At 48.7% G+C, this 26,561-nt stretch overlaps 1 protein-coding gene across 1 annotated transcript in view; it reads left to right on the top strand.

The window, feature by feature from the left end:
• Positions 1–26,561, top strand: part of LOC144692126 (uncharacterized) — a 161,816-nt gene that overhangs the window by 94,828 nt on the left and 40,427 nt on the right. The window contains exons 21-28 of the mRNA XM_078560623.1: positions 3,969–4,022; positions 4,517–4,570; positions 4,652–4,705; positions 9,025–9,078; positions 16,673–16,780; positions 17,167–17,220; positions 17,665–17,718; positions 25,502–25,555. Of these exons, the coding sequence (XP_078416749.1) occupies positions 3,969–4,022; positions 4,517–4,570; positions 4,652–4,705; positions 9,025–9,078; positions 16,673–16,780; positions 17,167–17,220; positions 17,665–17,718; positions 25,502–25,555 (486 nt within the window). The remainder of the gene's footprint in view (positions 1–3,968; positions 4,023–4,516; positions 4,571–4,651; positions 4,706–9,024; positions 9,079–16,672; positions 16,781–17,166; positions 17,221–17,664; positions 17,719–25,501; positions 25,556–26,561) is intronic.

The raw sequence follows: 26,561 nt of genomic DNA, 5'->3' as shown, positions 1-26,561 counted from the left end.
CACTGTCCAGGGCAAAGCAGCCTGCTTGATTGGCACCACATCCACAAATATTCACTCCCTCCATCACCGACACACAGTAGCAGCAGTGTGTACCATCTACAAGATACACTGCAGGAACTCACCAAGGCTCCTTTGACAGCACCTTCCAAACCTACAACCACTACCATCTAGAAGGACAAGGGCAGCAGATAGATGGGAACATCACCACTTGGAAGTTCCCCTGCAAGTCACTCACCATCCTGACTTGGAAATATATCGGCCGTTCCTTCACTGTCGCTGGGTCAAAATCCTGGAACTCCCTCCCTAACAGCACTGTGGGTGTACCTACACCACATGGACTGCAGCGGTTCAAGAAGGCAGCTCACCACCACCTTCTCAAGGGCAATTAGGGATGGGCAATAAATGCTGTCCCAGCCAGCGACACCCACATCCCATGAAAGAAGATGTGCCCAAATGGATGGTGTTGCCAAGAGACCCCTTGTAGGTCCTGGTCTCGCCAATATCTTTGTCAGCTTCCATGACAAACCCATCTTCAATGGACTGTCCGCTAACCTCCTACCCCCTGCCTGTTTCTGATACGTAGTTGCTATGTTTGCGATATGAGAATCCGCAGCTCCATGTCAGAATTTCCTTGCAGCCCTAATGGACTCCATCCTGCATTCACCTTCACCTTTGAAATGGGGCAGTCTAACGAGCTCCCTTCCCTCAATATGCTAGATGTGGAATCTGGGAATGGGTTCTCTACTACTGTCAACTGCAAGAGTCTAATACAACCCTCACCCACGTCCTCCAGCTCCACACACAGATTGCCTTTTGTTCCCTAATGGGCCCTACTTTTATTTATGTTCAATTCCCCTCGTAATAATGGATATCATTCCATTAGCTGCCTTAATTACTTGCTGTACCTGCATACTAACTTTTTGTGACTCATGTACGAGAACACCTAGATCCCTCTGCACCTTGGAATTATGCAGTCGTTCTCCATTTGTTTGCAGAGAAGGGGTTGCTGCATATGAATGTCAGTCACTTCTAGCACGTGTAAATGAGTCACTTTACAAGCTGGACTGATTATCTTAACTTGGTTGTTAGTGTAGCTATTAGTGCACTCAGGGTTATTCAGCAAGTACTGCCCAATAGTGGGATCACATCACCGAATTAACCTCCCTCCTTCCCGGGCTCTGCTTTATGTAGGATCCATGAATTGTTTTGGGTCCCTCAATCCTGGCAAATTCCCTGAAATCACTGCAGTCTCCTCCAGTAACCCTGCAATCCATGGCATTGTTCTGTATACTATACACCGAATATACTATCTACTCCTCAGTGTATCCTCCAACATTAACTGGAGATCCATCAATCTAAAAATAATTACAGCTTGACATCAACAGGAAGTGAATCTGGTCAAGGATATCAAGGCTTTGGAGAGGCTGCGGAGGAGATTTATTAGAATGGGACCAGTTCATGTGGAGACTGGAGAAGCTGGGATTGTTCTTCGAAAGAAATGTTTACATTTCTATAGCACCTTTCACAACTTTGGGAATCTCTCAAAGGGCTGAACAGCCGATTAATCATTTTCAAGTGTTTTCACTGTTGCAATGTAGGAAACATGGCGCCCAAAAATTCTAATGTCACCAGTCGATGTCGGTTAGAGCAGAGAAGGTTAAGGGGAGATTTAATAGAGGTGTTCAAAATCATGAGGAGTTTGGATAGAGTAAATAAGGAGAAACTGTTTCCAGTAACAGGAGGGTCGGTAACCAGAGGGACACAGATTGAAGAGAATCGGTGAAAGAACCAGAGGGGGGAGGGAGATGTGAATTTTTTTACACAGTGAGTTGTTGTGATCTGGAAGGCGCTGCCTGAAAGGGCGGTGGAAGCAGATTCAATAATAACTTTCGAAAGGGAATTGGAGAAATACTTGAAAAGGAAACTTTTGCAGAGCTGTGAGGAAAGAGCAGGGGGAGTGGGGCTAATTAGATAGATGTAAAAAGAGCTAGCACAGGCACAATGGGCTGAATGGCCTCCTGTGCTGTAAGATTCTTTGGGTTGGATGTAACATCCCCCCAACTGGTGAGTTTGATGGCAGTGAGGGTGGAGGGCACATAAAACCCGGTGGATGGCCTTCCCAACGCCTGTCCACCCGCTCCCGACCTTCCTGAAATGTTGTGGTTGGCAGGGGAGGCGCCGAGCAGCCCATCCACCCTTGGCCCAACTGAGGCCTAATCCAGCCAGTGGCAGTACCTTACCCACAGCGGAGGGAGGGCCAGCAGCTTCAGCTACTCCGGCTGCTGTCAGGTGAGGGGAGGGACCACCTCAGGGGGCCTGTGGGCCCATCGGAGTCACCCCCTCCCCATGGTCATATGCCCTTTAACCCTCCCCCTCCCCCCCAGCCTCTTGAACCCTGACCCCACCCCAGCCCCAGCCTGTAGTTCCAGCAGTGGCCACCGCTCCTGGCTGGTGCTGCTGGGACTGCAGAGCTGCCCGCCATCCCATTGGCCAGGGCTTTCTAAGACGGGTCTACCTCCTGAGATTGGGCCAGGACTCCCCTGATAGCTCCTGGTGTTCAATTGCTGCAGGGCAGCTGTTGGGATCGAGACTCCCCCGTCTCTCTGGCTGGGTTGGGGGAGGGTTGTGGTGTGGGGACTCTACACCAGTAAAATCCACCCCTGTGATTCTAATATTCGTGTGGGTGTTTTTTGAGTAAAATGCTGACAAACCTGCATTTCATCAATGAATTCATTAGTATTGATCTTTGATCTGTTTCCCCTTCTCTTTTAATAAATTGAAAAGCATTTGGTAATAAGATTGGAGATGAAGTCAGGAGCAAAGAGCAGTTTGTAATTTGCTGGGTCAATAACCAAGGTTAATTAGACTTTCTGTCTGCCAATAGAATTAAGCTGAGATTGGATATAAATCTTTTCTTTTTCGGGAGATGCTGTTACAAATCAGACCACAATCAGGATGCCTCAGCCCTTTCATACAATCTGCACTAAGATGTCTGATTTGATTATTTTGGGCTATGGTATCAGGGTGAGGTCAGAACACACATTCCTTTCATCATTTCCTCCATCTTCCTTCAACAATGCCCAACCATCACACACGTTAATGCCGTCCACTACTCTCGATACAGCCTCCAAGAGAATTGCTCTCCCTCGGTGTCAGTCTGCTTGCTGTGATTCCTCCTGTGGTTAGTTATTACCTGAACAAGAGAGAATTAATCTCATTTATAAATCACCAGGTCTAAACTGGAGGATTGGGTCCAGCTCTGGGCTCCGCACATTAGGAATAATGTCAAGGCTTTGATGAGGAGATTTACTCCAATGGGACCAGGGATGAGGAACTTTAGTTAACATGGAGAGACTGGAGAAGCTGGGATTGTTCTCCTTGAAGCAGAGGAGGTTAAGTGGGGATTTAATCGAGGTGTTCAAAATCAGGAAGGGTTTGGATAGAGTAAATAAGGAGAAACTGTTTCCAGTAACAGGAGGGTCGGTAACCAGAGGGACACAGATTGAAGGGAATCGGTATAAGAACCAGAGGGGGAGATGAGGAGAATTTATTTTTACACAGCGAGTTGTTGTGATCTGGAAGGCGCTGCCTGAAAGGGCGGTGGAAGCAGATTCAATAATAACTTTCAAAAGGGAATTGGAGGAATACTTGTAGGGAAGATATTTGCGGAGACATGGGGATAGAGCAGGGGGAGTGAGAGTAATTGGATAACTCTTTCAAAGAGCCAGCACAGGCATGATGGGCTGAATGGCTTCCCCTGTGCTGTAAGATCCTATGACTTAGCACAGTTTTATTTTGGATGTGAGGGATTTTTTGTGCTTCCTGTGTTTGTTCTGGTCTATTTTGAATTCAACGTGTTTTAAGATTGTGTTTATATTTGAGTGGGAGACTTTATTTAATTATTAATGTAGCAATTCATAACTATTTGTTTTCTTCTATTTTTTCCCTTTTTCTTCAAATGAATTTAGGGTCTCCCAGGGCCGCCCGGTGAAAAGGGTGAGACTGGCGATGTCGGTGCCATGGTGAGTTAAGCTTCACTCATTGATGTCAGGAATTGGAATCTAACTCTGTTTTTCCCAGTCAGTGCTGGTTAAAGAAAAATGCAGATCCCCATAATCTCTGGGCTTCGTCCTGAGGTCAGAGAATGGCTGAGAGCAGGTGTTGGGTCAATCAGCCCCTAGCCCCAGGGTCAGAATGACCAAATACCAGTTCTCAGCCACTCAGATCTCATCCCAGGGTCACTATATATGCAAACCCTGTTCTTGACCAATCAGATCAATGATAGCCAGCTTGTCAAGAACAATGAGTTTCTGGCTAAAATAATCTGTTTATCTGATTTTAAAAAGGCTGATTGGACGGTCCTCCTGTATCCCAGCATTCCTTATTAGACAGACTTAGCTTAAATAAGAAGTTAACTGGCATGGTAACTCTAAAAACTTCCTATTGACTTTCTGTCTCCGCTAATTTGTTATTTAAATTCTGTGTAATAACATCATCAATGATCTTTATCCCACAGGGACCACCTGGACCTCCAGGCCCACGAGGACCACAGGGCCCCAGTGGAGCTGATGTAAGTACAAATCAAATGGAGCTTTTCCCCTCTGTCCCTGAGAGACCTTCCCAGCTAATTGTGTATATCTCATTCTTTCAGGGAGCTCAAGGACCATCTGGTGGTGTTGGTTCTCCTGGTGGTGTTGGTGAGAAGGTGAGATATTTTGATCAGTAAGAGCCGTCCCATTCGCCCTCCCATTCCCTGGGTTTTTGGTAGCTCTGAGTCTTGATTCACAAACGTACAACTGTAATATTGTTAATAACAAAGCATAAAAACCCTACTCACTGTGAGAGGCGAGAAACTCCCATATTCCCCCACCCCCCCCACCAAACCAAACAAACTGGTAGAGATTCACAAATCATTGAAAATAGAGCACAGGTTAATAAGGCCATAAAAAAGTAAACCAATCAACAGGGATCATTTCTAGAGATAAAGGCAAAATGCTGCAGATGCTGGAAATCTGAAATAAAAACAGAAAATTCTGGAAAAACTCAGCAGGTCTAACAGCATCTGTGGAGAGAACGACAGAGTTAACGTTTCGAGTCTGTATGAAGGAGAGACGTACGGACTCGAAACGTTAACTCTGTCTTTCTCTCCACAGATGCTGTCAGACCTGCTGAGGCTTTTCCAGCAATTTTTGTTTCAGGGTTCATTTCTAGATGGATAGAATTTAAAAAGAGAGAAGAACACAAGAAATAGGAGCAGGAGGACACCACACAGTCCATCGAACCTGCTCCACCATTCAGTACAATCATGGCTGATTCACTGATAGAGATCGATCACTGTGATTGGTCAATAACTCCATTATCAGGAGGGGTGATTTGATTGAAGTTATACAAGATCCTGAACGGCCTTGACAAGGTGGACATGGAAAGGATGTTTCCTCTTGTGGGTGAGTCCAGAACTAGGGGGCACTGTTTTAAAATTAGCAAATGCCCTTTTAGGACAGAGACAAGGAGAATTTTTCTCTCTCAGAGGGTTGTGCGACTTTGGGATTCTCTGCCTCAGAAGGTGGTGGAGGCGGGGTCATTGAATATTTTTAAGACAGAGGCAGATAGATTCTTGTTAGGCAAGGGAATCAAAGGTTATCGGGGTTAGATGGGAAAGTGGAAATCAAAACGCAAACATATCAGCCATGGTCTTATTAAGTGGTAGAGCAGGCTCGAGGGGCCGAATGGCCTACTTGTGCTCCTATTTCGTATGTTCGTACGATTAGATCATGGGGCTACCAGGATGAGAGATGGTGAAAAAGTTGGAGCCTGGGTCTGTTATTATCCAGTCATTCCTTTCACATTCCCTCTGTAAAGGTTAATCCCATGGAAGCAAGTGTGTGTTGACGAATCAGGAAAGGAGGGGAAATCCTTTTCCTGTGGGCAATATGGGATCATGGGATTAACCCTGGAAATATTAATTCCATATGCTCAGACTATCTTGTTGATTTTGTTGTTTTGTTGTCCGTAAACTTGAGGTCATCTAAAACTCACACCGAGTCCCGTCCACTCATCACCTCCTGTGTCCACGGGCTCCCAGTCCAGTAACATCCTGATTTTAAAATTCTCATCCTTATTTTCAAATTACTCCATGACCTTGCCCCTCCCCAGCTCCGGAATCCACTCCAGCCTCACAAACCCTCCGAGATCGCTGCAATTCTGGGCTCTTCCTGATTTTAATCGCCCCACCATTGGCGGCCGTTCCTTCAGCTGGCAGGACCCTAAGCTCTGGAATTCCCTCCCTAAACCTCTCAGTCTCTCTTCCTCCTCCATAAAACCGACCTCTTTTTGACCAGGTTTTTGGTGATCTGCTCAGGTGACATGGTGTTGTGTTTTGTAGGATAATCACTCCTTTGGCATGTTTCACTAATAGCGACAGAGGGGAGATTTTTACTGAGCGCAGGGGACAGGATCGGGGTGGGGGAGGGGTGGGGTGGGGGTGGAGTGGGGGAGGGGTGGGGGCGGTGTGGGGGAGGGGTGGGGCGGGGCGGGGCGGGGTGGGGGTGGGGCGGGGTGGGGGTGGGGTGGGGGCAGGGGTGGGAGAGGGGTGGGGGCGGGGGCGGGGCTGGAGTGGGGGCGGGGTGGGGGAGGGGCGGGGTGGGGCTGGGGGCGGGGGCGGGGTGGGAGAGGGGTGGGGTGGGGCCGGGGGCGGGGTGGGAGAGGGGTGGGGACGGGGTGGGGGAGGGGTGGGGTGGGGTGGGGGCGGGGTGGGGGCAGGGTGGGGGAGGGGTGGGGTGGTGGTGGGTGTGGGGGCAGGCTGGGGGAGGGGTGGGGGAGGGGTGGGGTGGGGGCGGGGTGGGGGAGGGGTGGGGTGGGTGTGAGGGCGGGGTGGGGGAGGGGTGGGGTGGGGTGGGGGCAGGGGCAGGCTGGGGGAGGGGTGGGGGAGGGGTGGGGTGGGGGCGGGGTGGGGGTGGGGTGGGGTGGGTGTGGGGGCGGGGTGGGGGAGGGGTGGGGTGGGGTGGGGGCGGGGTGGGGGCAGGGTGGGGGAGGGGTGGGGTGGTGGTGGGTGTGGGGGCAGGCTGGGGGAGGGGTGGGGGAGGGGTGGGGTGGGGGCGGGGTGGGGGAGGGGTGGGGTGGGTGTGGGGGCGGGGTGGGGGTGGGGTGGGGGCGGGGTGGGGGCAGGGTGGGGGAGGGGTGGGGTGGTGGTGGGGGTGGGGGCAGGCTGGGGGAGGGGTGGGGGAGGGGTGGGGTGGGGGAGGGGTGGGGGAGGGGTGGGGTGGGGGAGGGGTGGGGGCGGGGTGGGGGAGGGGTGGGGTGGGGGAGGGGTGGGGGAGGGGTGGGGGAGGGGTGGGGTGGGTGTGGGGGCGGGGTGGGGGCGGGGTGGGGGAGGGGTGGGGTGGGGGCGGGGTGGGGGAGGGGTGGGTGTGGGGGCGGGGTGGGGGCGGGGTGGGGGAGGGGTAAGGGTGGGGGCAGGCTGGGGGAGGGGTGGGGGAGGGGTGGGGTGGGGGCGGGGTGGGGGAGGGGTGGGGTGGTGGTGGGTGTGGGGGCAGGCTGGGGGAGGGGTGGGGGAGGGGTGGGGTGGGGGCGGGGTGGGGGGAGGGGTGGGGTGGGTGTGGGGGCGGGGTGGGGGAGGGGTGGGGGCGGGGTGGGGGAGGGGTGGGGGCGGGGTGGGGGCGGGGTGGGGTGGGTGTGGGGGTGGGGTGGGGGCGGGGTGGGGGCGGGGTGGGGTGGGTGTGGGGGCGGGGTGGGGGAGGGGTGGGGGCGGGGTGGGGGAGGGGTGGGGTGGGTGTGGGGGCGGGGTGGGGGAGGGGTGGGGGAGGGGTGGGGTGGGGGCGGGGTGGGGGAGGGGTGGGGTGGGTGTGGGGGCGGGGTGGGGGAGGGGTGGGGTGGGGTGGGGGCGGGGTGGGGGCAGGGTGGGGGAGGGGTGGGGTGGTGGTGGGGGCAGGCTGGGGGAGGGGTAGGGGCGGGGTGGGGGAGGGGCTGGGGCGGGGGCGGGGTGGGGGAGGGGTGGGGTGGGTGTGGGGGCGGGGTGGGGGAGGGGTGGGGGCGGGGTGGGGGAGGGGCGGTATAATTACAGGAGCCCGGTCAGATTGGCTGTCCGGACACTGACTGCCTTGGGGGAATGTTATTGAGAGGGGGAAGGGCTGTGGACAGGCTTCCTGTCACAAATGCACCAACAAAGTCCATTTTACTGATGGCGGATTGACCCCCCTCCTCACCCAACATTGGGTGGGGCAGATACAGGTGGCGCCCCCCCCCCCCCCCACCCCCCCAGTGAACTGCAGCTCCCCACCACCCCCAGGGCCTCAGTGGTCTGGTGAGAGGGGTTTCCCTCCATCAGTTTAATTCTATTCTTAATACATTTATCAGCCCTACCTGGTGATTGCTGCAGTGCCTCCCCATGGCTGCCCCTGATCCTGGTGGCACTGCTGAGCCCCCCGGTCTCTGATTGGCCTGGCAGATTTCGGGGTAGCAGTAGCTTCTTTCTGAGCTGCCACCAGCGATACCGCGGAAGCCGCGCTGTTGCCGATGGATATTTCTGGCTGCTATTGGGATTCCAACCTTTTTGGCAAAGTCCTGCCTGTAGAATCATAGACGGTTTATGACACAGAAGGAGACCATTCAGCCCATCGTATCTGTGCTCACTCAAAAAGAGCTGTCTGTTCTAATCCCACTTTCCAGCTGTATCGCTGTGGGTTACAGCACCTCCAGAGCCTATCCCAGTGGGTATTTTTGGAATGTGAAGTGGGTTTCTGTCTCTCCCACCCTTTCAGGCAGCGAGTTCCAGATCCCACTCCTCAACTACTCTCAACTTCCCTCTAATCCTTCTACCAATGACTTTAAACCTGTTCCTCCTGGATATTGTCAGGTTCTTCCCATCCACTCTATCCAGGCCCCTCAAAATTTTATACACCTCAATTAAATCTCCCCTCAGCCTCCTCAGTTCCAAAGAAAATAGCCCCAGTCTCTCCAGAAGGAGATTCAAGGTTTGATCTGAATGTAAGATGCTGTTGTTGATTGATTCTTTTGATCTGTTTCCAGGGTGAGACGGGTGAAGCTGGTGACCCGGGACCTCCTGGTGAGCGGGGTCGATTGGTGAGTTACTGTACACATGGCAACAGAGCTTCAATAGAGAATCCAATCTGCAGCGTGGACCAGCTTGCTGAGCTGGGTAGTATGTTGCTCACATTCGCACTGGCTGCTGTCTGGTCACAGAAATGAATATTCATCACGAATGTGAGCAAACTGACAATCTTCCTAACCCAGAGAGGATTGAAACTATTATCCTCTTTCGGTACTTATCCAGTAACAATCTCACTTTCCCATCAGTGCCATTTAAAATTCACTAGAAGCTTTGGGTAGTTAGAGAATGGAGTGGTTATACCCGGCTCAGAATATCACTTAGACACAAACTGCTCGTCCCATTCAGAGTGTGAACGCTGAGTACGGTGGGAGTGCAGTGAAATCACTCCATTGACAGCCCATAGGCTGAGGGTCAGTGGCAGGGTGGGTATGCGAGTGGCTGAGGGACAAAAAACAGAGTAAGGGGAATGTTACCGTGGTGACCCAGGGGTCAGTATCAGGACAGCGTTTTTCTTGCTATATATTAAAGGAACTGCGCTTGGAAACGCAAAGCATAATTTCGGAGCATGAAACTCAGCAATGGAGTAAACCAGCAGTAAGTGAGGTTGAGGACGTAGGCAGGCAGCTGGAAATAGGCAGGCACAGGGCAGATTTAATCTAAGGCAGAGGAGTATGAAATGGTGCGTTTTGTTAGGATGAGGAGAGACAATGTAAACTAAATGGGACGCAGGAGGAGAGACGGCTGACAGGACAGTGTATGTACACAAACCTTTGCAGGTGACAGGACAGGTTGAGAAGACTGTTATAAAAAGCACCCGGGAATCTGTTCTTTACGAGTAGAATAGAAAAGCAAAAAACAAAATACTGCGGATGCTGGAAATATGAAACAAAAACAGAAAATGCTGGAAAATCTCAGCAGGTCTGACAGCGTCTGTGGGGAGAAAGAAAAGCAAGGAAGTTATGTTAAATCGCTCTAAATTACAGGTTAGGCCTCAACAGGAGGGTTGTGTCCAATCCTGGGCTCCACACTTTAGGAAGGATGTCGAGGCCTTGGAGAGGGTGCGGAGGAGATTTACTCCAATGGGACCAGGGATGACAGAAAAATTTGCAGGGCTATGGAACAAGAGCAGGAGGATTGGAATTAATTAGATAGTTCTTTCAAGGAGCCAGCACAGGCAAAATAGGCTGAGTGGCCTCCTTCTGTGCAGAAAGATTCAATGATGAATAATGGAACAGTTAACAATGCAACGTTAGCTCAGAGTATCACTTACACAATGTTCCATTGTGTCAAGTCACGATGTTGATGAGTTGAGTGCTGTTACGTTACTATATTAAGTTGCAAACCTTCCAATTGAAACAGGACTGCATGAGGTTGTGTCTTAGCCAAGGTATAGAGTATTGGCAAACTGACCAGGAACTGGACTGCTGTTTCCACAGCCAGAACCTTCAGTTGCCAGAATTCTTTCCTTTCGTTTCAGCAGTGGGAGCTGGGCCACAATAAAACAATAAGAACATTCACTATAAAAATGTGGGAGACTGTTAAGGAAAGGATTGGAAGATGTGAATTAGGAAAGCATTGTGCCCCAGTGATTAATATGTTCATTAAAACACCCTCTGACCCATCTTTGAACAGAGGTTTTTAGTTAAAAAGCATGTAAGGAGCATTATACAAATCACAGAATCTTAGAGAATGGAAGGAAAGTGTTTGAGTCACTGTCCCTGTGTCAGCTCTTTGAAGGAGCTTTCCAATTAATCCCACTGATTTCCTCTTTCCCATAGCCCTGAAGAATTTTCCACTTCGACTATTTATCCAATTCCCTTTTGAATATGTTACTTTCTGGCAGCACAGTCTCCTCACCTTCCTCTCTGGTTTATCGATTCTCTTCAATCTGTGTCCCTCTGTTTACCGACCCTCCTGTTACTGAAAACAGTTTCTCCTTATTTACACTATCTAAACCCCTCTTTATTTTGGACAACTCTATAAAACCTCCCCTTAACCCTCGCTGATCGAAGGAGAACAATCCCAGCTTTACCAGTCTCTCCACAGCCCCAAAACAAATAAAATAAATTGTTAACTCACTAGTTTCAAACAAGGTTCACCCTGTCCACCACCTTAAACATTCACTCCCTCCACTACGGGTGTGCAGCAGTGTGTGTACCATCTACAAGATGCACTGCAGGAACTCTCCAAGGCTCCTTTGACAGCACCTTCCAAACCCACAACCACTACCACCTAGAGGGACAAGGACAGCAGATAGATGGGAACACCAGCACCTGGAAGTTCCCCTCCAAGTCACTCACTTTCCTGACTTGGATTCTTCTCAAGGGCAATTAGGGATGGGTAATAAATGTTGGCCTGACCAGCAATGCCTCCGTTCCCTGTACAAATTAACAAAAGTAAACAATGGGCAGGATTTTTAGTTTGGCACAATCGGAGCGAGAGCTGCCTCAGGGAGCTGAAGACTTCAAAACAATTAAATAAAGATTTTAAAATCCAGGAACAAATGTCCATGTATCAGAATCAGTCACCTGAACATGGACATGATGAAAATTCTGTCCATACACTTTTTGAAATTTAATAACGGAAACCTCATCCCGCCCTTGGATGGGGTTTGATGAAAAATGCAAAGTCCGCCTGGTGGATTCACCCATCCACCAATCGTAAGGGTGGACAGACCGCGAAAGGTCAAGGACAACTGGAACCTTAACCACTTTAATTGTCGTCTTAATTGTCAGCGTGCACGCTCCCAACACTCGTGCACGCTCCCAACACTCGTGCACGCTCCCAACACTCGTGCACACTCCCAACACTCGTGCACACTCCCAACACTCGTGCATGCTCACTGACCCAAATATTGCGCAATTTCACATCTGATTGTTTCGGGCGTGCACCCGCACACCAACCTATAAATTCTACCCAATGAGTGAATAGAACAAACCGAGTTTACATCAGCCCAGTTTTCAGAATGGAAACCACATCATTATTACAGGCGCTTATTTAACTGGGGCTGCCTCTCAGACACAATTATCAAACTAATTCACCTAAATTGCAGAAACGATTCTTCAGTTATTTTATTCTTTTGAAAATGAGTGTGAGCGCATCATGGCCGATGTAGAATTAGCAGATGGTATGTTGCAGAATTTTGAAGTCGGCCATTTGCAGATACAATTGTGTAGAGTCTTGGTCAGACTCAACCTGAGAAACAGCTGAAGGCACTGGACACTGCAAAGGCCCTGACAATATTCCGGCAATAGCACTGCAGCGGTTCAAGAAGGCAGCTCACCACCTTCTCAAGGGCAATTTGCGATGGGCAATAAATGCTGGCCCGGCCACCGAAGCCCACATCCCATAAATGAATAAAAATAACATTACCTGCAACACACCTGAGGAAGGGGAGAGTGGCTTTGGAGGGCGGGTAGCACAGATGCACCCCAAACAGGAGAATTGAGCGATTGAACACGTGGTTGGAAAGCTGGTGTAGGAGGGAGGGCATGAGATTCCTGAGGCATTGGGACCAGTTCTAGGGAATGTGGGACCTTTACAAGCTGGGCAGTCTACACCTGAACAGCACTGGGACGAATTTCTTCGCAGGGAGAACCACTGCAGTCCATGTGGTGTAGGTACACCCACAGTGCTGTTAGGAAGGGAGTTCCAGGATTTTGACCCAGCGACAGTGAAGGAACGGCCGATATATTTCCAAGTCAGGATGATGAGTGACTTGGAGGGGAACTTCCAGGCGATGGGGTTCCCATCTGTCTGCTGTCCATGTCCTTCTATGTGATGCAGGGGGTTTAAACTAGATTGGCAGGTGGGTGGGAACCTGAGAGCAAATTCAGAGCAGGGAACGGGAGATGGAGAATTAGTGAGTGACTCTGAAAGACAGAAGCAGCACAGGTTAAAAAGTGTACAGCACAGGAATTTGACAATGTTAAAAGGTATATATGTAAATGCAAGGAGCATAGTAAATAAAGCCAATGAGCTGAGGGCACAGATTGACACAGCAGCTATAACAGAAACATGGCTTAAGGAGGGGCAAAAATGGCAGCTTAACATCCCTGGATATAGAGTTTTCAGGCAGGATAGGGAGGGGGATAAAAAAGGTGGGGGTGTAGCATTATTGGGTGAAGAATCAATTACAGCTGTGAGCAGGGATGAGATACTAAATGAAGCATCAAATGAGTCCATTTGGGTTGAGCTCAGAAATAAAAAAAGGGGCAGCCACAATGCTAGGGGTGGACTATAGACCCCCAAATAGTGGAAGAGAGTTAGAAGAGCAAATATGTTGACAGATTTCTGAGTGCGAAAGCAAGAGAGTACTCGCTAAACAGGAGGATATTGGGAGGGGTGTGAGAGGGGAAGCATTGTGAGGAGGGGAGAAACCTTGGAGTGCATGCCCACAGGTTCCTGAAGGTGGCAGGACAGGTGGGTAAGGTGGTGAAGAAAGCATATGGAATGCTTTCCTTTATTGGATGAGATATAGAATACAAAAGCAGGGATATAATGGTGGAACTGTATAAAACGCTGGCTAGGCCACAGCTGGAATTTTGTGTACAATTCTGGACACATTGGAGGAAGGAGATGATTGCTTTGGAGAGAGTACAGAGGAGATTTACAAAAATGTTGCCAGGGCTTGAAAATTGCAGCTATGAGGAAAGATTTGATAGTCTCGCGTTGTTTCCCTTAGAATAGAGGAGGCTGAGGGGTGATCTAACTGAGGTGTACAAAATTCTGAGGGTCCTAGATAAGGGAGACAGTAAAGACTTGTTTCCCCCTAGCTGAGGGGTCAATTACCAGGGGACATAGGTTTAAGGTGATTGATAGATGGATTAGAGAGGACATGAGGAAAAACTTTTTCACCCAGAGGGTGGTGGGTATCTGGAATTCACTGCCTAAGTCAGTGGTTGAGGCTGAAACGTTCAACTCATTTAAAAGGCACCTGGATCTGCATCTGAAGCACTGGAACCTGCAAGGCCATGGACCAGGGGCTGGAGAGTGGGATTAAACTGAGCGGCTAGTTTCTTTTTCTTGTTTTTTGGCTGGCACAGACACGATGGGCTGAATGGCCTCTTTCTGTACCCGATTGTTTCTATGGTTCCATGATGCCAGGAGCTAAAAGGTTTAAATTATAAAGACAGGTTGCATAGGCTAGACTTAATCTCCTAAACCCCATGGAATGTAAGGGATGAACTAATTGTGATATTTAAGATGATTAAAGATTTCAATAGGGCCGATAGAGAAAGAATGTTTTCTCTGGTGGGGGTTTCCAGAACAAGGGGGCAGAACCTTAAAATGAGAGCCAGGCCGTTCAGGGGTGATGTTAGCTTGACTCCTGTCATGGGGAACGTGTTAGAATTGATCATCAAGGAGGTATAGCTGGGCACTTAAAATTCAAGGTAATTGGGAAGAGTCAGCATGGTTTTGTGAAAGGGAAATCATGTTTAACCAATTTATTGGGGTTCTTTTAAGGAGTAACATGCACGGTGGATAAAGGGGAGCCTGTAGACGTGCTGTACTTGGATTTCCAGAAGGCATTTGATAAGGTGCCACATCAAAGGTTATTGCAGAATATAAAAGATCATGGTGTAGGGGGTAACATGGATAGAAGATTGGCTGGCTGGCAGAAAATAGAGAGTATGCATAAATGGATCTTTTTCTGATTGGCAGGATGTGACGAGTGGAGTCCCACTGGGGTCTGTACCGGGGCCTCAGCTTTTTACAATTTACATCAATGACTTAGATGAGGGGAGTGAAGGCATGGGAGCCAAATTTGCAGATGACACAAAGCTAGGTAGGAAAGTATGTTGTGAAGAGGACATAAGGAGGTTGCAGACGGATATAGATAGGCTGAGTGAGGGGGTAAAAATCTGGCAGATGGAGTTTAATGTGGGAAAATGTGAAGTTGTTCACTTTGGCAGGAAGAATAAAAAAGCAGAGTATTACTTAAATGGAGAACGAATGCAGAATTCTGAGGTGCAGAGGGATCTAGGTGTTCTAGTAGATGAGTCACGAAAAGTTAGTATGCAGGTACAGCAAGTAATTAAGAAGGCTAATGGAATTCTATCCTTTATTATGGACAGAATTTTTCCCCCATTTGGGGGGGGAAGTTGAAGAGTGGGCGCGCCTCTGATCGGCGCCATTTTACGTGGGCGGGCCAATTAAGACCCACCCAGCGTGACGCCCACACAGAAGCGCTATGCACCCTCTGTGTGGGTGGAGCGATTCCCTCAGCCGAGAGTGCGCTCTTTCACGGCTAAGTGCTGCCTCAGGGAGATCAGCTGTACATTAAAAAATATTAAAAGTAGAAAAAAAAAATTCCCTGACCTGCCCCTTCATGTGACAGTGTCACATGAGTTGGGACATGTCCATTACTTTTAAAAACACTTTAATTAAATTTTTTAAACCCTACATGAAACCTCGTCCCGCCGGAGGATGAGGTTTTCTCTCTTTGCCGCCGGGGTTCCTGGCCGACCCACCAGCCTTAAGGTTGGACGGGCAGGTCCGTTAATTGTTTCAATGATCCTGTCAATGGCCTCAATTGGCCATTAACAGGTCGGTGGGTGCACAGCTGATTTTGCTGAGTCCCCGCCTTCCTGAAAATTTAACTGGGGCGCGGTGACATCGGGAGTTCCACCTGACATCACCGCGCGTCATTTTATGTGTTGGTGAGGGGGCCCCGCCCCCGCTCACTGACTGGAAAATCCTGGCCTATGAGAGGAATTGAGCATAAAAATAAGGATGTTTTGCTTCAGTTATACAGGGCATTGGTGAGTCCGCACCTCGAATACTGTGTGCAGTTTTGGTCTCCTTATTTAAGGAAGGATGTAAATGCATTGGAGGTGGTTCAGAGGAGGTTTACTAGATTGATACCTGGAATGAGTGGGTTGTCTTATGAGGAAAGGTTGGGCAGACTGGGCTTGTTTCCACTGGAGTTTAGAAGAGTGAGGGGTGATTTGATTGAAGTTTACAAGATCCTGAACGGCCTTGACAAGGTGGACATGGAAATGATGTTTCCTCTTGTGAGTGAGCCCAGAACTAGGGGGCACTGATTTAAAAGTAAGGGTCACCCTTTTAGGACAGAGATGAGGAGAATTTTTTTCTCAGAGGGTTGCGCGACTTTGGAACTCTCTGTCTCAGAAGGTGGTGGAGGTGGGGTCACTGAATATTTTTAAGGCAGAGGTAGATAGATTCTTGTTAGGCAAGGGAATCAAAGGCTATCGGGGTTAGATGGGAATGTGGAATTCGAAACTCAAACAGATTGGCCGTGATCTTAATGAATTGTGGAGCAGGCTGGAGGGGCCGAATGGCCTACTCCTACTCCGATTTCGTATGCTCGTATGTCAGGAACCATTCCCTCAGATAAAGTGGAGTGGAAATCTGGAAGTCTCCCTCAGAAGGTTTTTAGATGCTGTGGTTTAACTGTTGCTTTCAGATGATCAAGAGATTTTTACTGGGTCAGGATTTGCAGCAAAGATGTGAAAATAGGGTTGAGACTCAGATCAGCCATGATCTGAGTGAATGGTGGAGCAGGCTGGAGGGGCTGAATGGCCTTCTCCTGTTCCTGTGCTCATGTTGCATTTGCTTATATTCTGTGCCTCTCTGTTGCAGGGTCCTAAAGGTGATCTCGGAGACAAAGGTGAGGCGGGTCCCCCAGGGGCAGCAGGTCCTGCTGGACCCAAAGGACCACCAGGAGATGATGGGCCTAAAGGCAACCCTGTGAGTCAGAGTCACACACCAGCTATTGGAAATCACAATTGTATCTGTCTACAGAAACTCGCCCTCCCCTCCCTCTCTCCCTCATTCCCTCCCCACACTCCCATCATCATCCCCTCACTCTCACTTACCTCTCATTCATACCCCCATGCCCCTCAATCACTCCCCCTCTATTGCTCCCTCACTCAGTCCCTCACTCCCGCCCTCACTCCATCCCTCATCCACCCTTCCCTTGTACCTGTTCTGACTCCCTGCTCCCTCCCTCCCTGTCCCTAACACATTTCCTCCTCCTCCTCCACACACACACATATTGCTTTGCATGTTCATTGTTTCTCGCCCCACCATCTCTCTGCAGAATTTATTCTTTTTTTCTCTGCCTCCTCTCCTAGGGCCCTGTTGGTTTCCCAGGGGATCCTGGCCCTCCCGGTGAACCAGGGACTCCAGTAAGTACAGTCGTTTCCTATGATGACCCACTGTAGCTCCGCGGTGCCAGCTACTGACTTTGGTCCATTCATAAATCAAACCCGCCATTGGCATTTGTTGCTAGAGCCAAATAGAAGCAAAATGAGTGACGTTATCTTCGACTTGTATTGAGCCTTGGGTAAAGGATACTTTACGCACTACGCACAGCTCCTGTCTCCAAATTCCATCATTTAACTTTTAATTGCACTAGACAGTTTAACTTGGAAGGCAGAGCACATCTGACTGCAATCCCTCTGGAGTTATTTTAATGTTGTTGTTAACTTGACCTAGTTAAATATCAGAGGAATTTTGTGCATACTCATTAACTACAGGTAGTTAAACTTGTCCATTAATTAGGAAAAGGTGCTTGCCTTTGATGTGTGGGCTGGAGTAAATATTGACCGTGATGTTATATTCCCATGTAGGGTACGGATGGGACGTCTGGTGAAAAAGGTGAAGATGGAGAGTCAGGGCAACCTGTGAGTATCCTTCACTGAGTCACAGCTGGGCTGTGGAGAATGAAATTGTATCTTACCAATCACCTGCTATTCATATAGTTACAGAGGGCTCGAGTGGTTCTGTGTGTGTTACAGGGGGTGTATGTACATTACTGGCAGTGTGTGTATGTGTGCATGTGTTACATGTGGTGTGTGTTTGTGCGTTAAGGGCAGTGTGTGCATGTATTACGGGCAGGGTGTGTGCATTTGTGTTACGGGTGGCGAGTGTGTGTGTATTACAGGCTGGGTGTGTAGGTTGCAGGCAATGTGTGTATGTGTGTTACGGGCAGGGTGCGTGTGTTACAGATGGTGTGCATGTGTGTTATGGTCAGGGTATGGGTGCATCATGGGCAGCAAGTGTTTGGGTGCATTACACTACAGACAGGGTGTGTGGGGGCGTTACATTACAGACAAGGTGTGTGGGGGCGTTACATTACAGACAAGGTGTGTGGGTGCGTTACATTACAGACACAGTGTGTGGGTGCGTTACATTACAGACAGGATGTGTGGGTGCATTACATTACAGACAGGGTGTGTGGGTGCGTTACATTATAGACAGGGTGTGTGGGTGCGTTACATTACAGACAGGGTGTGTTACATTACAGGCAGGGTGTGTGGGTGCGTTACATTATAGACAGGGTGTGTGGGTGCGTTACATTATAGACAGGGTGTGTGGGTGCGTTACATTATAGACAGGGTGTGTGGGTGCGTTACATTACAGACAGGGTGTGTTACATTACAGACAGGGTGTGTTACATTACAGACAGGGTGTGTGGGTGCGTTACATTATAGACAGGGTGTGTGGATGCGTTACATTACAGACAGGGTGCGTTACATTACAGACAGGGTGTGTTACATCACAGACAGGGTGTGTTACATTACAGACAGGGTGTGTGGGTGCATTACATTATAGACAGGGTGTGTGGGTGCGTTACATTACAGACAGGGTGTGTTACATTACAGACAGGGTGTGTGGGTGCGTTACATTATAGACAGGGTGTGTGGGTGCGTTACATTACAGACAGGGTGTGTTACATTACAGACAGGGTGTGTTACATTACAGACAGGGTGTGTGGGTGCGTTACATTACAGACAGGGTGTGTGGGTGCGTTACATTATAGACAGGGTGTGTGGGTGCGTTACATTACAGACAGGGTGTGTTACATTACAGACAGGGTGTGTTACATTACAGACAGGGTGTGTGGGTGCGTTACATTACAGACAGGGTGCGTTACATTACAGACAGGGTGTGTGGGTGCGTTACATTATAGACAGGGTGTGTGGGTGCGTTACATTACAGACAGGGTGTGTTACATTACAGACAGGGTGTGTGGGTGCGTTACATTATAGACAGGGTGTGTGGGTGCGTTACATTACAGACGGTGTGTGGGTGCGTTACATTACAGACAGGGTGTGTGGGTGCGTTACATTACAGACAGGGTGTGTGGGTGCGTTACATTACAGACAGGGTGTGTGGGTGCGTTACATTACAGACAGGGTGTGTGGGTGCGTTACATTACAGACAGGGTGTGTGGGTGCGTTACATTATAGACAGGGTGTGTGGGTGCGTTACATTACAGACAGGATGTGTTACATTACAGGCAGGGTGTGTGGGTGCATTACATTATAGACAGGGTGTGTGGGTGCGTTACATTATAGACAGGGTGTATGGGTGCGTTACATTACAGACAGGGTGTGTGGGTGCGTTACATTACAGACAGGGTGTGTTACATTACAGACAGGGTGTGTTACATTACAGACAGGGTGTGTGGGTGCGTTACATTATAGACAGGGTGTGTGGGTGCGTTACATTACAGACAGGGTGTGTTACATTACAGACAGGGTGTGTTACAGTACAGACAGGGTGTGTGGGTGCGTTACATTACAGACAGGGTGCGTTACATTACAGACAGGGTGTGTGGGTGCGTTACATTATAGACAGGGTGTGTGGGTGCCTTACATTACAGACAGGGTGTGTTACATTACAGACAGGGTGTGTTACATTACAGACAGGGTGTGTGGGTGCGTTACATTATAGACAGGGTGTGTGGGTGCGTTACATTACAGACAGGGTGTGTTACATTACAGACAGGGTGTGTGGGTGCGTTACATTATAGACAGGGTGTGTGGGTGCGTTACATTACAGACGGTGTGTGGGTGCGTTACATTACAGACAGGGTGTGTGGGTGCGTTACATTACAGACAGGGTGTGTGGGTGCGTTACATTACAGACAGGGTGTGTGGGTGCGTTACATTACAGACAGGGTGTGTGGGTGCGTTACATTACAGACAGGGTGTGTGGGTGCGTTACATTACAGACAGGGTGTGTGGGTGCGTTACATTACAGACAGGATGTGTGGGTGCGTTACATTACAGACAGGGTGTGTTACATTACAGGCAGGGTGTGTGGGTGCGTTACATTACAGACAGGGTGTGTGGGTGCGTTACATTACAGACAGGGTGTGTTACATTACAGGCAGGGTGTGTGGGTGCGTTACATTATAGACAGGGTGTGTGGGTGTGTTACATTATAGACAGGGTGTGTGGGTGCGTTACATTACAGACAGGGTGTGTGGGTGCGTTACATTACAGACAGGGTGTGTGGGTGCGTTACATTACAGGCAGGGTGTGTTACATTACAGGCAGGGTGTGTGGGTGCGTTACATTACAGACAGGGTGTGTGGGTGCGTTACATTACAGACAGGGTGTGTGGGTGCGTTACATTACAGACAGGGTGTGTTACATTACAGGCAGGGTGTGTGGGTGCGTTACATTACAGACAGGGTGTGTTACATTATAGACAGGGTGTGTGGGTGCGTTACATTACAGACAGGGTGTGTGGGTGCGTTACATTACAGACAGGGTGTGTGGGTGCGTTACATTACAGACAGGGTGTGTGGGTGCGTTACATTACAGACAGGGTGTGTGGGTGCGTTACATTACAGGCAGGGTGTGTGGGTGCGTTACATTACAGGCAGGGTGTGTGGGTGCGTTACATTACAGACAGGGTGTGTGGGTGCGTTACATTACAGACAGGGTGTGTGGGTACGTTACATTACAGACAGGGTGTGTGGGTACGTTACATTACAGACAGGGTGTGTGGGTGCGTTACATTACAGACAGGGTGTGTGGGTGCGTTACATTACGGACAGGATGTGTGGGTGCGTTACATTACAGACAGGGTGTGTGGGTGCGTTACATTACAGACAGGGTGTGTGGGTGCGTTACATTACAGACAGGGTGTGTGGGTGCGTTACATTACAGACAGGGTGTGTGGGTGCGTTACATTACAGACAGGGTGTGTGGGTGCGTTACATTACAAACAGGGTGTGTGGGTGCGTTACATTACAGACAGGGTGTGTGGGTGCGTTACATTACAGACAGGGTGTGTGGGTGCGTTACGTTACAGACAGGGTGTGTGGGTGCGTTACATTACAGACAGGGTGTGTGGGTACATTACATTACAGACAGGGTGTGTGGGTGCGTTACAGGCAGGGTGTGTGGGTGCGTTACATTACAGACAGGGTGTGTGGGTACATTACATTACAGACAGGGTGTGTGGGTGCGTTACAGGCCTGCAGAGAGCTTTCAATTTGAAATCACTAATCGAGGTTCTGAAATGAGGGTTGAAGTGGGTGTAGTAACTCTGTCCAAAGAGGCTCATGTGGAGTGTGCAGGACCATGGCAGAGCTGGGCCGAATGGCCACAGAATGCGACTAATTCTATGCATTCCTTTGATGGGAATCTCAGTGCAGGTTCCAGGTTGATCCTCACAGATCCAGGCAGGAGTCAAACACAGTAAACTAGAAGCTGCCAAGATAATTCTGGGACAAAAATTAAAACACATCAAATCAGATTTCACATTGCAAACCTCCTTATAATTCCAAGCAACTAAGATCATTAAAAAAGGTGCTGATGTTTCATTAGATTAAAAATCCCAGTGTTCACCATCAAAAGATTCAATTCCAAAATAACCAATTAAAACGTTTGGGTATTTTTACCCAAGGGCCCTTTGTTCAAAGCTTTAGTCAAAATGTTTCCGGGCACCTGTTAATTACTGATAGTATCTTTAATTAAATATGTTAGTTAAATCCAAAACAATTGCACAACTGTATGGAGAGATATATATATATCATGAAAAACATTAAACAAATCTGACTGTTAAACAACCAGCTGCTGCTTTGAAGAGTATATTACTGGATTTGTAATCCAGAGGGATACAGTAATGTAATGGTTATATTACTGGACTAGTAATCCAGAGGGATACAGGAATGTAATGGTTATATTACTGGACTAGTAATCCAGAGGGATACTGGAGTGTAATAGTTATATTACTGGACTAGTAATCCAGAGGGATACAGGAGTGTAATGGTTATATTACTGGACTTGTAATCCAGAGGGATACAGGAGTGTAATGGTTATATTACTGGACTTGTAATCCAGAGGGATACAGGAGTGTAATGGTTATATTACTGGACTAGTAATCCAGAGGGATACAGGAATGTAATGGTTATATTACTGGACTAGTAATCCAGAGGGATACTGGAGTGTAATAGTTATATTACTGGACTAGTAATCTAGAGGGATACAGGAGTGTAATGGTTATATTACTGGACTAGTAATCCAGAGGGATACTGGAGTGTAATGGTTATATTACTGGACTAGTAATCCAGAGGGATACAGAGTGTAATAGTTACATTACTGGACTAGTAATCCAGAGGGATACAGGAGTGTAGCGATTATATTACTGGACTAGTAATCTAGAGGGATACAGGAGTGTAATGGTTATATTACTGGACTAGTAATCCAGGGGGATACAGGAGTGTAGCGATTATATTACTGGACTAGTAATCTAGAGGGATACAGGAGTGTAATGGTTATATTACTGGACTAGTAATCCAGGGGGATACAGGAGTGTAATAGTTATATTACTGGACTAGTAATCCAGAGGGATACAGGAGTGTAATGGTTATATTACTGGACTAGTAGTCCAAAGGGATGAAGGAGTTTAGTGGTTATATTACTAAACGAGTAATCCAGAAGGCTACAATGATGTAGTGGGTTTATTATAGACTGGTGATCTGAGTGAGTTGCCTTCTTGAAACACTGCAGACCCTGTGGTGTAGGTACACCCACAGTGCTGTTAGAGAGGGAGTTCCAGGATTTTGACCCAGTGACAGTGAAGAAACGGCGATATATTTCCAAGTCAGGATGGTGAGTGACTTGGAGGGGAACTTCCAGGTGGTGGTGTTCCCATGTGTCTGCTGCCCTTGTCCTTTTAGATGGTAATGGTCGTAGGTTTGGAAGATGCTGCCTAAGGAGCCTTGGTGAATTCCTGCAGTGCATCTTGTAGATGGTACACGCTGCTGCTACTGTGTGTCAGTGGTGGAGGGACCTGTGTGGTGCGAATGTTACTTGTCAGCCCAAGCCTGGATATTGTCCAAGCCTTGCTGCATTTGGACATGGGCTGCTTCAGTATCTGAGGAGTCGCGAATGGTGCTGAACATGGTGCAATCATCAGCAAACATCCCCACTTTTGACCTTATGATGGAAGGAAGGTCATTGATGAGGCAGCTGAAGATGGATGGACCTTGAGCACTCCCTTGAGGAACTCCCTGAAGATTCCTGCTCCAGAATTTTCCGCACCCTAGCCAAGCTGTTCCAACAGAGTTACAACACTGGCACCTACCCGGCTATGTGGAAAATTTACCCAGATACGTCCTGTCCTGAAAAAGCAGGACAAATCCAATCAGGCCAATTACCGCCCCATCAGTCTATTCTCGATCATCAGTAAAGTAATGGAAGGGGTCATCAACAGTGCTATCAAGCAGCATTTGCTTAGCAATAACCTGCTCACTGATGCCCAGTTTGGGTTCTGCCAGGGCCACTCAGCTCCTGACCTCATTACAGCCTTGGTTCAAACATGGACAAAAGAGCTGAACTCCCAAGGTGAGGTGAGAGTGACTGCCCTTGACATCAAGGCAGCATTTGACCGAGTGTGGCATCAAGGAGTCCGAGAAAAACTGGAGTCGATGGGAATCAGGGGGAAAACTCTCCACTGGTTGGAGTCATACCTAGCACAAAGGAAGATGGTTGTGGTTGTTGGAGGTCAATCATCTCAGCACCAGGACATCACTGCAGGAGTTCCTCAGGGTAGTGTCCTCGGCCCAACCATCTTCAGCTGCTTCATCAATGTCCTAAAGCCAGGGAGGATCAACTCAGGATCAACCCAGGATTCACTCAGTATCAATTCAGAATTCACTCAGGATAAACTCAGGATTCATGTAGGATCAGTTGAGGATCCACTTGGGATCCACTCAGGATCAACTCAGGAGTCACTCAGGATTCACTCAGGATTCAGGAGACTTGATTTTCAATCTCCACAGAACATTTTCTCAATCGTCAGGCTGAGTTTGAATTCTCCACAGTCACTACAGTAAAATATTCTCTGACAAGCCAAATATTCATCAGCATCTTTACCAGGCCATCTGAACACAAACTGCAAGATGTGAAAGAGGATTATGGAAGACTGACTAAATTCCATTATCTAAGATTTTAAGCTTAAACTTACTCTAAAAGCTCAGGGTATAAATCAAACTTTTACCATCAGGTCATTTAAAAAAAATTAATTTTCAGGATGGTGGCAACACTGGTAATATGGCCTATTTGGGTTGGGTAGAGAAGGATGAGGGGTGACCTGACAGAGGTCTTTAAAATTATGAAGAGATTTGATAGAATAAACACAGAGGAGATGTTTCCACTTGTGGGTGAGTCTGGATCCCGCAGCCATCAATATAAGATAATCACTAATAAATCCAATCAGGAATTCAGGAGAAACCTCTTTACCCAGAGAGTGGGGAGAATGTGGGACTCACTCCCACAGGCTGAGGTGAATAACAGGTACATTTAAGGGGAAGCTGGATAAACGCATTTTCCATTCACTGGGCGGGGGTCCACCACCCGCAAATTCACACTGGCTGGCCAATTAGCGAGCAGCCAGTGTGAAAGGTGCGCTGAAACGCTGAGCGCTGCTGGGGTGGGGGTTGGAGGAGCACGAGAGCGGAAGTCTGTGCAGGCGTGGGGGAGCACGTGCAGTGAAAGCTCCCTGAGGGGGCAAAGCTCTCTCAGGGAGCTGAAGAATTGGTCAAAGGAAAATAAAGGTTTTACAAATGATATAAACATGTCCCCACATGTGACTCAGTCACGTGAGGAAGGACATGTTTAAAAGGAAGTGGAAACATTTCTTTTGTTTTTTTACCATTGGAAACCTCATCCCACCTGTGGATGAGGTTTTGTAAAAATGCAAAGGCTTCCTGGGCTATTCACCCACCCGCCTGTTGAACCGTTAAACGGGCAGCGAAAAATACAAATTAATTACCTGCTTAGGGGCTTTAATAACCCTTTTAATTGTCGGCGGGCATCCGCCAAGTGAAAGATCACCAGAGTGCACGATGATGTCGGGACACTCGCCTGACATCATCGCGTGCGGTTTTACACCCGATCGGGTTGGGCACCCGCCCGCCCACCCACGGGACATAAAATCCTGCCCATGAGGGAGAAAGGAATAGAAGGATCTGCTGATGGGGTGAGATAAAGAGGGGTGGGAGGGGGCTCATGTGGAGCAGAAACACCAGCACGGAGCAGATGGGCTGAATGGCCTGTTTCTGTGCTGTTTAATTTTATCTCGTTCAGTATCAAAGATCAATGTGGTGTTGATAAATTGAACGAATTCAGCTTTTGTAATGTTGCCTTTCATATATTTCAGGGACCTCCTGGACCATCTGGTGAAGCAGGACCCCCAGGACCTCCTGGAAAACGGGTAAGGGGCTTCCATCAGCCTGTCATTCAGCTTCTCCTGTCATTCAGCTTCTCCTGTCATTCAGCTTCTCCTGTCATTCCGCTTCTCCTGTCATTCCGCTTCTCCTGTCATTCAGCTTCTCCTGTGCTGTTTGTGAGTTCAGTGACAGTCAGAAGACCAAACAATAATATTTTAACTTTGCAACTTGTATACCAAGTCCCATTCACCCATCCCACCCTGTGCACACCCTGTACACATCCCGTGTGCACCCTGTACACACCCTGTACACACCGACCTACACTGGCTTGTGGTAAAGTGGAGCGCTAAGTACCTTTAAGAGAATGTAGTTAGTTGGCCATGTATCGACCAATACATAGCTACATAGTGTGGGTTTCTTGGGTAACTGTAAGTCTCGAGCTGGAGGTGATTGAAGAAGCACACATGGTGTTACTGCTCTGTTCTTAGCTCCAATAAACCACCAGTGTTTACTCAGTGAATCGGTCTCTCTGCCTATAATGTTTCAAGCACCAACTAATGTGTTAATATCATGGACGCAGCTCACATTCACTGGACACAGTGAACCTGATAACCCAAAACATTAAAAGCTCCCTTTCCAATAACTTCAATTTTAACATTCTCATCCTCATGTTAATCACTCCATGGCCTTACTCCTCCCTATCTCTGGAACCTCCTCCAGCCTCTAAACCCTCCCTATCTCTGTAACCTCCTCCAACCCCTACATCCCTCCCTATCTCTGGAACCTCCTCCAGCCTCTAAACCCTCCCTATCTCTGTAACCTCCTCCAACCCCTACATCCCTCCTTATCTCTGTAACCTCCTCCAGTCCCTACACCCCCTCCCTATCTCTGTAACCTCCTCCAGCCCCTATACCCCTCCTTATCTCTGTAACCTCCTCCAGCCTCTAAACCCTCCCTATCTCTGTAACCTCCTCCAACCCCTACATCCCTCCCTATCTCTGTAACCTCCTCCAGTCCCTACACCTCCTCCCTATCTCTGTAAATTCCTCC

Source organism: Cetorhinus maximus, chromosome 17 (assembly GCF_964194155.1).
Source record: "Cetorhinus maximus chromosome 17, sCetMax3.hap1.1, whole genome shotgun sequence".
NCBI lineage: Eukaryota > Metazoa > Chordata > Chondrichthyes > Lamniformes > Cetorhinidae > Cetorhinus > Cetorhinus maximus.
The sequence above is the reverse complement of the archived record's forward strand: the minus strand, read 5'-3'. Positions and strand labels throughout refer to the sequence as shown.